At 41.2% G+C, this 14,821-nt stretch overlaps 1 protein-coding gene across 4 annotated transcripts in view; it reads right to left on the reverse strand.

The window, feature by feature from the left end:
• Nucleotides 1–4,168: 4,168 nt before the first annotated feature.
• The window catches only part of zbtb4 (zinc finger and BTB domain containing 4), a 29,477-nt gene continuing 18,824 nt past the window's right edge, over nucleotides 4,169–14,821 (reverse strand). For all 4 annotated transcript variants that reach the window (XM_038284962.1, XM_038284963.1, XM_038284960.1 and 1 more), the window contains exon 2: nucleotides 4,169–13,422. In XM_038284962.1, coding sequence (XP_038140890.1) covers nucleotides 7,998–13,406 — 5,409 coding nt within the window. In that variant the 5' untranslated portion in view covers nucleotides 13,407–13,422 and the 3' untranslated portion in view covers nucleotides 4,169–7,997. The remainder of the gene's footprint in view (nucleotides 13,423–14,821) is intronic.

Consider the following 14,821-nt stretch of genomic DNA (forward strand, 5'->3'; position numbering starts at 1 on the left):
GTAGAACAGTACCAGTGGGGATCTATTAGTTTAACAGGAATGTAAAAGGTGAGTTTTGATGACAGACTTATCAGATTTCCACATAGATAAGATAGCCACAAAAATGTTGCCTTTTTCATGCAAATTTCTTTTATAAAAACTATTTACTTAACTTTATTTAAGTAGTTTTCCTGGAAAATGTGGGTGCTTTTAATGCCGTGTAAAAGTTAAATATGGTCATCCCGTGTTACTCAATCACAAACACACGAATAAGCTTTTTGTTTAAAAATATTTATATTTATATGTAACTAACCAACAGACCATTTACGTTTTCCTATCCCCCAAAAACTTCATCTAAAACCTATGAAAAAGTTCTGTTCTATCACCAGGTTAAACATATGATAGTTGTTACATGTATGTTCGTTCACATCACATTGTCAGACAAAAGACTAGACTTTTGATAAAGTTTGTATGTAATGAAACACTTTAAATCTAACCATTATTCCTCATGCCCCCAAAAAACCCATTCTTACTTTCTACATTAAGCTATAGAAGCTAAGAAATTAGAAAGTACAAATAAAAGATTTATCCTTGATCAGTGATCAACATCAGATTTTTTTTCCCACTTTGCTTTTAATAATATTTGGTTAGAACTTGGTTAATTTAACTAATTAACTTTCCTGTATAATCAGCATATAGTTTCCATATATATTTATTTTATAGTCTCTTACATTCATTTTCTGTTTATATATACATTTTTTTGTCCATACATACATAGTTTCTGTACACATGTAAATAAATATGTATATCCTGTATAGCACTTCTAAATAAAAGCAAACTAAATTTTGTTGCTTAGTACTTTTATTGACAATAAAGTTGAATTCTATTCGATTCTAATAAACCAAATAAATAATAATCTTTGCCCAAAAACATGTCCATGTATGGTCGTTTGAGTTAACCTTTATTTTTTGACACATCAGAAAGATCCTGAGAGTAATGAGACAAAAAGTAGAGTGTTAACATAAAGGGGAATAAGGTAGAAGCAGGAAAAATAATTGCTGGTGCCTGCTACCATCGGTCAGTGAATGAGTTTGTGTTCTGAATAGATTTAGGGGTCAGGAATGGATTACTGTTTATTAATTCAAAGAATCATGCCCATAATGTACAAAATACTGGCAAAAGTACACACATATGTCTAATACATTTTCAAATAAAAGCTTATTTTTTACTACCCTAGTTTATCCTGCTTTGCAGAGAAGGAGATACTCTAACGTGCATCTTCTCTTTTTAACGGCCGGACCAATGCAGGGTGCTGATAACATCTACCGTCGTGCTGTTTGCTGTTTTCCGTTTGCTGTTTAGGTAGGTGGGGGTGGTTCAGGGGTCATGTGTTTGGCAGCAGGGGGTTAGAATCTCATGCTGGAGGAATATCAGTTTAGGTCACCATTGGGGATAACTTTTTTATCTTATATATATTTGACTGATTCTTTTTTTTTTGGTCAGGGCTATTGCTGACATGAAAATTGTTGAGCTGAATTCATGCCCAGCCCTCCTCTTGCTGAGTATACGGGTGAGTGTGTCCCACCCTGGAGATAGCAGACCCCAGGTGAAGATAATCAGTTGGGAGATGTTCACTCACAGGGCAGCAATGAGCACTAACAGGGTGCCTGGGTGAAGACACTGCAGGAAAGGTTGTTCCAAAGAGAAAGAGCCGGTGAGCCACAAATTGTTTGAATATTTAAAATGTTATGAAAAGTTAAGAAAAGGAATTATTTAAAATGTATTTGAGAAAGTAAATGAATACTATAATGTAAAAAAAAAGAACACTCAATAATGCTTTGAATATGTTTGATTTTGTGTTTAAATGTTATATTTTGTTTCAGGAATAATTTTATTTAAAGGATGTTAATCATTGTTTCTCTGTGTTTTATTTTTAATGGTTTTTTGACCTACTACTACTATCAATGCTACTATCGTTGATTGAACTTTAAAATAAAGGAGAAAAAGGAAAGAATCAACTTTGGTAATCTGATTCAAATCCTGTGAAATCTCTGGAAGCAAGCTGCCTTTTCAAGGAGGGTAAACCTGCAGTTTAAATCCCAAACAAAAAAGTGTGAACCACTTGACAACAATGCTGATATCTAAATCACTTCTTACAAATCACATATGCATGCAAGACAAAGTTTAATATGCAATATTTATAACTGGTGAGGATTTATTGCTCCACGGTACTGCAATAATCCTAAAACACCATTGCATTGAGTATAAAAAAAACACACTAAAAAACAAGAAAAGATCGCGGACCTCCGCCACGTAGATCCACATATTATAACTTCCACCTTTCAAAATAAAAAAATAGTTGGTGATCCAGATCAACACCACAATTTTATCATCTGTTGCCAGTCACAAGAAGTCTCAAAAATTTTTTTCAGTTATTTAGAAAACAGTCAAATAGTCCTTCTTGGTGGAGGTAATGACACTGTATTAAACCAAAGTGTATTTTCACTCCCTGCATATATTGCATTTTAACCAGTATATAAAATTCGGCCTAACCTCAACTCTCACATGATAGAACAACAGTAAGAGTGTACATTTATATTTTATTATTAAAGTTAACATTAAATCGTATTTGAACCATTGTTTTGTGATAAAACTTTTGCTAGGTGTAATATTTTTGGCTAATGTAATACAATAAAATACAAATATTTTTATTAATTGCAGTAATTAAAAAGCAATCATACAGCATTGCAGTACCAGATTGTGCTGGTGTTACGCCATATTCTGTGCCCCATCATGTATTGTGACTTTAGGGGGTGCTGTTGCTTATTCTCCTCACCAGTTTTCCATCTGCTGACTTCACAGGATTCATGCCTAATGCTATAGAAGCAAAAAATCTAAATCGAAAAAGTTATTTTTTGTTATAATAAGTGCATTTTTTCTTGAATCGAGGAGGTAAGTACTATTTATATAGCATCAATTCACAACACGTCATCTCAAGGCACTTTACAGTTCTCCAGATCCGTCAAATTGATTAAAAGTTTTCCATCTAAAGAAAACCCGTTAAATGCATAGACTCATTGATTCGAAGGCAATCCCTGACACTAAGCATGCTTGTAGTGACAGTGGAGAGGAAAAACTCCCTTTTAACAGGAAGAAACCTCCAGCAGAACCAGGCTCAATGAGAGCGGCCATCTGCTGAGGCCGAATGGGGTTAAAGGAGACAGAAGCAGACATAAAAAAAATGTTCTGCCATTGGCAAAGTGAGACACTTTACCAATGGCAGAACACAAGTTAGATTTAAGATAAGAAATAAACAATTACTTTGTCTTATTTAAAGTGAATATGATCAAATATCTTATTTTAAGAATAAAAATAGGCATTTCTCTGGCAAATCATCTTATTCATCTACACATAATAAGGGTATATACAATTAATTTGAGATTTTTTTTTACATATTCCTAGATTAGTTTTGCAGTGTGATCGAATTTAAGGTGTTAATGGCTGATTTACACAAATTAAAAACTGTGAATTTGTTTGAAAGTATATGTTAGGGCATGAAAATAATAGGTCTAACGGTTCCTTCTATACTTAAAGGGCATTGTAATAAATCTTTTCCATTTTGAGTGAAAAAGAGAAATGGAGCTCAGGGACACGTTATGTTTACAGGTTTTAACATTCCTACAATACACTTAAATATATATTGCAGGATTTTCACGGATTTTTAAAAAGTACCACTGTTTAAAAAAAAATACAGATGCACAACCCTGTTTGCATCACTCATACAATCTTACTTTCCAAAAGAAGATTTGGGAATCCAATAGGGGAAAATTGGGGACGAGCATGTAGGACAGCCCTCAATAAACATATCACCAGAATGATCGACATTTAGGAGGCCCACTTATTTTGATGATCCATCTGGAAAAAGAACATATACCTTTAAGAAAGGAAATCATACAAAAAATGTGAATGAATATTAGTGGTGCTATAAAAATATAAAATGTCAGTGCACTTAAAAACATTCTTTTTACTTTTGGATTAAAAAGTATATAATTAACTTATTCAGATTGAACAATTTTACCACTAACTATTATAGCGAGCCAAAAATAATAAAAAAATGTCACATTTTATTAGAAAACTGACAAATTAAATCTTGTTTAATGTACTAAAGAAACAAATCTAGACAGTCTTGTTTTATTGGGTCATCAGGTTAATACTTTATTTTGTTTGATTGCAGCAAAGAGAGAGGAAAGGGAGACAGACAAGGGGAAGGGGACAAGAAGAATGTCAGAAAAAGGAGACTACAGACTTTGGGAGATTTGTGGCCACAAGCCTTTGTATCAAATCTAAAGACAAAGTCATCAGGCGACATTAAAACATCTTTTAAAAATAACATTAACATATTCTGTGGGCTCTATATGGCACAGTATTACCCTAGACATGTACACGATACTGAAACAGTTAAGCCACACTCCTACATCTATGAACAGCTTCATAGCGAACAAAGCCATGAACTTTATCTCCAAACCACATTGAGAAAACTCTCATTTTCCATTCAAATTTCTTATGCCATAACAAGGCACCTTAGCAGTTGAAATCTGGCAGATCCACATCTTACTATAGATAGTTTTTTTTTTTAAATATCAAAGCAGAGGCACATTCATTTGAACTAAAACATACAGTAAATAGTTGTATATTACCACCAGATTTCCAGTCCAGTCACCACGATACGTCAATTTGCATGCTTTTGGTCTGTTTGATAACCATGATGGCAAACTATGGCATAAGAAATGGTCCAAAAACATAAAGGTGCCCATCTACAGGAATGGCTTGAGACAGTGTACTGGAGACAGCAAGGCTTTTTATTATTATTTTTGTTGGTTTTTTGTATGTTTTTGTTTTGTTATGTTTTTTTTTTTTTTGTATATTTTACAATGAAACTAACTCACAGAGGAGTCCAAAAGAAATATAATAACAACAAAATACAGAAACAGGTGGCTGATAAACTGCCAAGGGATTCGCTGCTTAGGCAGATTTATTTTGGTTTTCTTATTTGCACAGTCACACGCTCTCTCTCCAACTCATAAAAAAAGGCTCGAGCCACACTAGAGGGGATCTGTGATGCTCCCTTTTAGTCGGCCACATTGTGTTTTTTTAACACTTTTAGTCACAACCGATAAATGCATAAGTGCACGCACACACACCAAAGTACACGTAGTTCATTCAGAGGAGGTGCAGTGAGCTAGAATGTGTGCAAAGACAGGGCGGGGCAATTAAAAAACTTCTAAAAGGGCTACTTTTCCATCTTTCAAAGTGTAGTGTAAAGTTTGACAGAGATATGGAAGAAGAAAAAAGAAAATAAAAGCCTAAAAAAAATAAATAAAAAAGTTAAGAAAAGCTGTGCACACAAAGCCAATTTGTTGAGGATATAAAGAGTTCGGAAGCGAGTGTTGCTCATGCGGTGTGGATAACAAACCCAAAGTTTACTGACATGTTCCTAGGACTACTGTATATATGCATACCAGACGTTATACGGTTCTTTAACAGGTTACTTGTGTCAAAAGAAAAAAGAAAAAAAAGGAACTGAAACCAACTCTACCATTAATGCAGCTGTACTTCATTAACCTCGTGACTAAATTTACATTCAAGACCCCCCCCTTCCATTTCTCCCTTCTTTCACTCAAACCGCTTCCATCTGGTAAGAGGGCTAAACAACAAAAACAACATATTTAACAAAACAAACATATAGATAATTTTACACGTAACAAAAAGGCCCCTGGAGGGCTTCAGGAGAGTTTTGACCCACCCCCTTGGCTGCTAAGCCCGTCCTTTTTGTACCCTAACAAATGACACAGGATCTAGATCAGACCTTTTCCCAATCTACCCTCCGACATTGAGGATTTGGTATTTAATTCCCCGGCATCATTTCTTGTTGATCCTTCTGATTCAGAGCCTAACTGCTTTGTGCCCATACACTTTTGTCTTCCTATAAAGAAATAAGAATGCATGAAATCCTTCCTTGTTGTGATGATTGGGCCTTTTCCTCTTTTGAAGCAAGAGGAAACAAACTACATAATACAAAGGCTGACTGGTCTTTATTCTTTCCTTTTTTAATACACAATTCAAAGAAATGACATGAAAAAAAAATGGAAGTGCAATGGTCTACCAGCCTTTATTTTTTTGTTTTCACCCAGTGGCCAGCTACATTTCCAAAGCAGCTACATATGTCTCCTTTAAGTGACCACTACGTGTCTATTTTGTGCACATAAAATATAAACTATTGCAAATGCTATACAGATCCTACAGTGCCATCTTGTCACAAAATCATCAGGTTTGTCGACATCTGGAAGGATAGTTCAGGATTTTAAAAAAGGTCATAAGTGGAAATCATCTTATGCAGCATACAACTCTCATTTGTCTTCATTTAGTACATATGCAGATTAATTGTTACCAGAGCCTGAAGCTATCGGCAAACCTATGGGGCTAAAGCTGACTTCTATTATGCAAAGAATACTGAATTCTGAGGATCGTCAAAGCGATGCTCATGAACAGCCCTTGATGAACATTTAGGTTGTCATCACATGTGCATTACTTTAGATGGTTGAAGACGAAGAAGTTGATCTTTATTCACACAGGAAATGTCGGTAGCAAGAAGTCCGCCAACAGTGATCTTCCTGTGAAACACATTCTAAGAGCAAAGCATGTAAAGCATTTGCTTTTAAAAGTAAATGTTTAAAATAAAGTAACCTAGTGTAAAAAGTAAAAAAAAAAAAAAAAAAAAAAAAAAGTACTTTCAGTGAACCCTTTTTGTCAAAAAATTATTTTAGGCGCCTTATGTTCAGATATAATAAATAGATAATATCAAGCAAAAAGAAATGAACCCAATGCAAACATGAAAGCAGTAAAAAAAAAAAAAAAAAAAAAAAATTTTTACATAAAAACTGGGATTGGAGGTTTGAGAATTGCCAGATTGAAAGGTCAGAAAATGTCTGCGTTTTGACTGAAACTGAAACATTTATTAGGACAGAAAAAAAAATTTCTTTGGTCATGGGCCCCCCACAATCAACAGTTTTAGCTTCAGCTTCAATATTTCAACTAATCTAAATTTATATGAATGAAGATACTTAGAGATGTCTACTGCAGGTAAGATATTAACAGCTTATAACCTTTAAAGAGAACCCTGTTTCAAAAATCCCAAACTGTCCCTTTAAGAAGGTCAGACAAACTCTTACTTTCATCCATTCCCACCCAACCATTCTTTTGACTTTCAAACGATTTAGATATGAGGAATCTTTTCTAAAAGCACTTCTACACACTGACCTACAGTAGCTATCCTAACAAGAATAGGAATGCTGTGAGATTCTCACATGGAATGGTCTAGATTCAATAATCCACAAGTACTCCGAAATGCACGCACACTCATACCTGCTTCATCCAAACACTGCATGCACAAACTGTCCTATGTATATACGCGTGTACATGCTTGGGTACAGCTTTCATGGACAGTATGACAGCAGGATAACCCTGCATTTCCCGCTCCCTCGTACAAAAATACGCAGAGCCTCTTAGTGCTCCGGCTGTTTTGAGTCTCATGCCCTATCCGGACCCATACAATGCCTTCCCTGAAGATCCTCGTATAGTGGCGACTATAAAGGGAAGAAAACTGGACTAATTCTCCAAGCAACAAACACCCTGTTAGCAGTTTGTATTTCTATAATATAGATATAATAAGAGTCATAGCGGAAAATGAATCAAGCTCCAGAACGTCACACCCTACAAGAGAACAGGAGATGTAGAGTAGCAACAATAAAATAGATGGAGGGGTGACACATCACCTTAAATTTGGCCTACCCACCCTGTTTTTTAACTCCGTCTCCTGCCCTCTACACATAGTTTTGTGATGCTTAACTCTGCTCTTTGTAGAATAAAGTGTGCCAGTCAGCATGGTCCCCCTTCCCTTCACAGCTAAAAACCAAAAGGTTGTCCTCTCTGAGCTGTACACCTTATAGTGCATTTGTATCTTATTGTTTACTGCCGCTTCCATCTCTCTGCTTTTTTCCACTGCCGCTGCTTCTGTAGAGGCCAGGATTTGCAACGAGCGGGTGAGGTGCTGCACCCATGTACGGTCCAGCAGTGGCTGCGTAGTTGAAGATGGTGGGGAGGAAGGGTAGAGGCTCCACCTTATCCCCACCTGGAGCCATCATATTCAGAGTCACTGGAAGTGCTGCCAAGTTATAGGGGTAGGCTAATAGCTGGGGCCCGTAGAGCAGCTGGTAAGGGTCCGGATAAAAGGGCAGCTTGCCCAGGTCACCTCGATCAGGAACTATGACTTTCCCCAGAGGGCCAAAGGGCAAAGCTCCAGGTGGATAAGTGGACATGAGCAGGTTGTCTTCCTGCTTCTTAACAGATCTGTAGCTGTCAGGCACAATGAGGGGAAGGGGATAATCCTGGGCGGGGTAGTCAGCTGGGGTGGTGTCTCCCTGCTGTGAATCTCTGGCAAAAAAAGTGTCCTGATGATCTGGCTCAGGCTGCTGGGAGGCTCGGGGAAGAAGCAACGCATGTGCAGAAGGACGGTCAGTTGCTCCTGTGGGCAGGGTCAGCCTGTCGAGTGCTTGCGAACTGGGATGAACCTGCCGGCTGGCCTGAGCCATCAGTCCAGTAGTTGAAGGGGGCCGGCAAGGCGACTTGGGAGTTTGCCTGCGTGAACAGGCTCCATTTATAGTGGTTGGGGTAGACATATGTTGGGGTGATGCTACAGGGCTCAGAGGCTCCTCTTTAGGGACAATGAGAGAAGTTTGCTCCTGTGAAGGATGAGCAACTCTACTGATTCTCTCTTGCTCAATCTCCATGTTTCTCTTTTGTTCCCTCTGTCTCTCTAGCTCTTCTTCTGCCACCCTTTGCCTTTCAATCTCCCTCTCCCGAGCTAAAATAGAGGACATGGTCAGGTCTTGTGCTTCATTGGGCGAGGGACTCCGGGACAGGGAGTGGACTCTAAGATTTTGGAGCTGCGGTGGTTCTTTGTAACCTGTGTGTAAAATTGTACCGCTCACACTCTGCCTCTCTCTGTCAATAATGACCCCATCCCGTCTGGTGAATCCCCCCTCTGAGTTGGCAGCTGTTGTCATGGAAACAGGAGGAGCAGGAGTGGTTATTCTGGTCTGTGATGTCATAGGCACATTTGGGGAGGTGTTGGGAGATGTCACAAAGTGCAAAGGGCTGGCTATTCTGTGGATCTGACCATCTAGGCTCTTTTTAATTGCCGTGCGGTAGTCAAGACAGTCTGGTCCGTTCATGACAAGCACACTCTGGAGAGAGGAGGGTGCAGGAGGTGGGACATCAGGTTTTATGGGTGTGAGGTTAATTTGACTTTCTAATGGAGGATCTTCAGTTTGTTGTACTGGAGCTATCTCTGGAGAAATAAGTGCAGGTTGTGTCAGTTCAGGATCTTCACTGGTTTCTGGTTTCAGGAATTTGTCTTTAGGTTCGCTCAGATGTTCATCATGCTGCTGTGATGTCAAACAGTCGCCATTACTCGGCAGCTCTGCTGGAGAATAGTTGATAACTGAAACAGAAAGAGAATTGGGAGTTTGTCCTTTATCTGTACCAGGATCTGTGCAAAGAGGTTCAGCAATTGCTTTAGAGGGGGTTGTCTCTAAATTGTTATCTTCTCTTTCTCTTTCAGGAGAACTACTTAAGTCATGACGTCTCATATGGCGACTTAGTGCCGATGATGTCTTGCACACTTTATGGCACTGTGGACAGGTATGTCTTGATAAGGCTCTTCTGCTCAAACGACTCGGACTAAAACTACTACCCCCAAGTCCAAGCTGTCCCTCTTTATCTTCACCAAACTTTGAGAGCTCAGGCACAGATTTAATACCAATGCCTGTCACTTGTTCACCACATTTTGTGGCCACAGAGGGAGCCTCAGTGGGCTTAGGATGTTGGGCTTTCTGGTGGTCTTCCAATTTTTCCCTTGAGGGGAAAGTGGCCCGACAGAAGAGGCATACAAACTCAAGCAGATGGCTCAGCTCGTGTTTGTCTCGCTTCCTGGGGCTTGAGAACCAGCGGCCACATGTGCCACACTCTGCTGCATTCCCATTAGTCCAAGGCCTCCTCTTTATTCCTGTGGGAGCCACTGAGGTAGACAGAGGGGGCTTTGGAGCAGGGATAGGGGGGGTTGAAACCTTGTGACAGGCCTCTTGAACCTGTTCCTCTACATCCTGTTTTTTCTCCTTTAAAGAGGAAGAAAGATTACATTTCTTTATTTCCTCTTCACTTTCCTTGTTAAGTTTGGACAGTTTCTCAGCCTCCTCAGTGGTCCTGTCCTCTCCCTCATCTTGTGATTTCTCCGTTTGTTTATTCAGAAGTCTCTTCAGCCTCTCTGCTCTCCTCTTGAGTCGAATGGAGCGCTTGTACTTGAGTTTCCTTTGCCAGTTCTTTACTCTCTGTAGATGTGCTTGGGCCTTCTTCTTAGGCTTGTAAGAGTAGTAAGGTCGCCATAAATTATCCTCTATATCATTGTCACTGTCCTGCTCCCGCACCCCCTTACGGAAGAAGTACTCCCTCACCTGATCAGGGGATTTGGGCCTTTTATTTCTGACTTCCTGCTCCTCCATCTCCTCCTGGTCCTCCTCATCGTCTCCTGCTTTCTCTCTCCTGTCTCCTTCCAGGCTGGCTCTACTCAATGAGTGGTGTTTATGGTGATGGTGGTGTGAGTGGGTTTGGCGTGGCTCCTTGACAGATGACGTTTCACTTCGTTTGATTTTTGGAGGAGAAAGGCTTTTATCTCTTTTAAGATCAGTTTCAGAGATGCTGCGCTTCACTATGGCCTCCTCACCAATGCGTACAGTTATCTGGCATAATGGCCCTGATTCTTTGGCCTGTGAGCCTCCAGATGCTGATATCACCTTTGAGATTGCACCCTTATTGTGTGATTTGCGAGATTTGTGAAATGCCTTGCCTGTCTCAGTGTCTAGTCTGCTTTTTGAGCCCTGATCAAATGCATCTGAACTGTCTCTTGACCTTTTTCTATGATTATCTGTATTATCTTTTTGCTTTTTGTTTTTTTTGGGACTTCCCTTGCCTAAAATCTGGCTGCTACTTGTTTCAGGGGATGGGCTGGTCACAGGGCTCTTCTCACTTCCAGAAGTAACCTGATTGCTATGCACAATGACTGAGGATGACACAGCTGCTCCATGAACTATGACAGACGGTTTAGTATGTCCATATGTTATAACAGAGGGCATGCTTGTTTCTGTGCCTCTATCAACTTTAAAGGTTTTGAGCTTGTTGCTATTTGACACTTTGAAACTACCTCTCTCCTGCTCTAACTCTAGAGACTCACTTTTATGTGTTCTAACTTGGGGCTCAAGTGCAAGCTCAGATACATCTGTGTGCCCAGCAGCAAGAGAAATTGGAAAGCCATCAGGGAAAGCATCTGGATCAGGCTTCAAACTCTGAGGGGGGGCTCCTGCAATGATGCTCTGCAGGTCCCCTGGGCCCAAAGCACAGCCAAGGCCAGGCAGGGAGAGGGAGGGGGTGTCAGCTGGTGGAAGTAGGAGGCCATTATGTAAGCTGTCACTATAGGTCTTGTAAGGTCTTTTCTGGGAGCGCATGGGGAGAAGGCGGTAGAGCTTGAGGGCATTTGCTCTCTGCTTATAACCCCCATTTGCGGTCTTTTCACTGGATATAAGGCTTGGATTAATCCCATGAATGGTCTTCTGGTGTGTCTTGAGATTGTAGTAGGTGGCAAAGGCATCCCAGCAGAAGATGCACTGGTATCTGCGCTCTCCTGTGTGCCACACCTCATGTTTTGTGCGATACTCTGCCAGGGCAAAGACCTTGTCGCAGTAGTGGCAAGGATATTTGCGCCGCCATGAGTGCACATTAGAATGACGCTTCAGGCTGGATAGGGTCATATAGGAACGCTCGCACACAGAGCAGAAGTAGATCACGTTGCCGTCCACAACCTTCACAAAATGGTTCTCATCTCCCGCCAGCAGCTCTGAGGCTGCTGCATCACCAGCTTGGATACGGGCCAGGAGGTTCCGCACTTTCTTCCCAGGCCGCCCTTTGCTGATGTCTGTCTGTCCCACTATCACTCCCCCTTCCACCCTTACCTCACCTTCCTCCAACGGCTCCTCTTTTGGCTGTACGGTAAGGGAGGGAGGACCCAGGCCTGGCATCCTGCAGGACGCCTCGTGGGATTGCAGTCTCTTGCTGTGGATGAAAGCTTTGCCACAGTAGCGACAGCTGAGGGCGCGGCTGCCACGATGCAGTCGCATGTGGACCGTGAGGGAGGACGCTGAGCTGAAAAGCCGATGGCACACGCCACAAATCAGCTCTGGCTTCATGCTGTCCGAAGGGGGGTAGGAGGATGAGTGAGGGGGTGCGGTTAGACCCTCAGAAGGCGGGGGAGGTGGTGGAGGTAAGGGTGGAGGAAGGTGAAGGGTGGGTGGGTGAAGACTTGGTCTGTGAGGGCTCCCTGTTTTTCCAGCTGGCCTTCCTGTAAGTTTCTCTCTCCTGTCTGCATCCACACCCCTCTGATAGGCTGACGTGCCAAGACTGAAGAGAATCTGAGCAGTCTGAGAGGGTGAAGCTGTTCCATTTGTCATTCTGTGCCTTTCATCCCACCCGTCTCCACTAAAACAGCCTCCTAAAGTCCCACTGGAAGCTCTTGGAGGTGACTTGTGAATCTGACTCTCTGGACTGAGTTTGGAGCACTTCAGAGGAGGTGGAGATTTAAGATCCTTTCTGATAAATGGAGCCATTGAAGAGGAGGAAGAGGAGGGAGAGGAGGACGGAGATCTGTCATGTCTTGCCGGCTTAAAAGGTCTGTGTTTTACATCCATGGTGGCGTCCAGTTTCCACAGCGACCCTCTGTCTGAGCTCTTGGATGATAGACGCCGCCGTTGGGGGGAAGGGGAGGATGAGGAAGAGCTCTGACATCGGTCTGGTGAGGTCATTGACGAAGGGAGTGGGGCGGCACCAAGTGGGAAGCTTAGGGTGATTTTTGCGTTTTTAGGTCCATCATCCATATCCTCCAGCTTGTCATCCAGTGTTGTCTCTATACGATATCCGAGTCTTTTTCCCTTCATGTTTAACTGCTCGGTGTTCTCTTCCTCCTCCTCCTCAGATTGAGAGACCACACCAAGACTGTGGGCAGGTTTATTTAGTGGATCAGTCCTATTCACTGCGTACAAACTGACAGGCGGTTGTTGAACTGGGTGATGGCCACTGAGGGTCACCAACGATGGAGGTGGGGAAGACAAAGGTGACAGCTGCCGACTTTGGTGGAGTGCAGTATCCTTAGCAGCAGTGGATGAGTGGCAGACGGGAGTAAGGCAAGGATCCAGGCGTTGTTCTCTCAGATGTGGCTGAGTAAGACCCGCATGGGGGGGATCCCATACCTTCGCACTGGACACCATGACCAGTCCAAGAAATCTAGAAGAAAAACCAAAGAAAAAATAGCATTAAAAAAATGAACTATCGGGACATCTGCATTAGCAAGAATTAAAACTTTAAGACAAAACATGCATAGAAACAGCTACATTTTTGCATATTTAAATAACCGTTAGAGCTCCCCAGCATATCACAATGTCAGTGTCCACAATAAAAAAAATATCTCATAGGACTGAAATGTAATAATCGCAATTCTAGCTCTATGAGCTCAAATCTTCTATGCCGAAATAATACTCAGCCTGTTCATTGTAGTAGACACCCACACATCACAAAGATTACAGTGGCCAAGATGCTAAAGGTCACAGGAGGCTTTGAAAATACAGATGAGAAAGAGACACGGTAAGAAAGAAGGGATTTATCACAACTAGAATTGTTAGTCTATTTTTCCCAACAATTTGTGGAAACTCAATATTTTTCATACTTAAATATTCCCATTTCCTTATTTTGTCAAAATTGAGAAAATCATCAAATCTAATTTCCCCCATCTTTTAATCCATAATTTTTCAATAGGCCCAACTAATTCTTTTACACAAGCAGTCCTGAACCTGGTGAAGCTTTTTAGGAGAAGTCAAACCAAATAGTCCATGAATTTTGAGTTTCGACTGCTCAGGCATGATGGTTGAGTCCAAAGAAGCAGAGGGTAGGGGGAAGGACTGAATGTGCAGCAGTGCTGGTTTAGATTTCAGCATGCTAAAGCCAAGCTTTCAGAAACACATTCCAGAAATCCATCTTTCTCAGGCTGTGACACAACATTCCCTTCGCCTAATTGTAAGAAGGGTAGATTTATTCATGATTTCCCCAGAATAGTATGGTAACTTAGATCTGGGACATTAGCAATCATTAAAAATAGCTCCGCTCCCTGTTTGTTGAGGCACGTGTCTTCTTAGCATTGGGTTAAATGTGCAAGGCATGATGCTAAACATTTATTTGTGAAGGTGGAGAAAGGGACAGAGGGAAAGAGGCAAAGGAGGCACAGTGGCTTGTGTGATCTAAATGCTCACCAGACTGCTATTATCTCTTTTCTTATCCAAACTCCATCTTAGTGAAACAGCTTTGCTACAATTTCCCAAAAGAAGCTGCACACACACATAAGACATGTCAGTCTTCTATTGTTGTTTGAAGAGGGTGCATGCTTTCGGGTGAGCGGATCACAGAGTAAACAGACAATATAAGGCCCATAATGATGCGACTAGAATAAAAATCCACAGTCATGCTTTTCTGCCTTCATTTTGAAGCAGCCAATCTGCCAGGAAGGCAGGCTGCTGTAAAATTCCACAGGCAGAAACTAGGTCAGCCCTGTTATTGCAGAGCAGAGAGCTGTGGGGAGAGACAGGCTGAGGATGAAGGAGAGTGCAATGGTGACAGAGAGAGAAGGAGTGTG

This window comes from Cyprinodon tularosa, unplaced genomic scaffold (assembly GCF_016077235.1).
Source record: "Cyprinodon tularosa strain WSP-4 unplaced genomic scaffold, ASM1607723v1 ctg204, whole genome shotgun sequence".
NCBI classification, from domain to species: Eukaryota; Metazoa; Chordata; class Actinopteri; order Cyprinodontiformes; family Cyprinodontidae; genus Cyprinodon; species Cyprinodon tularosa.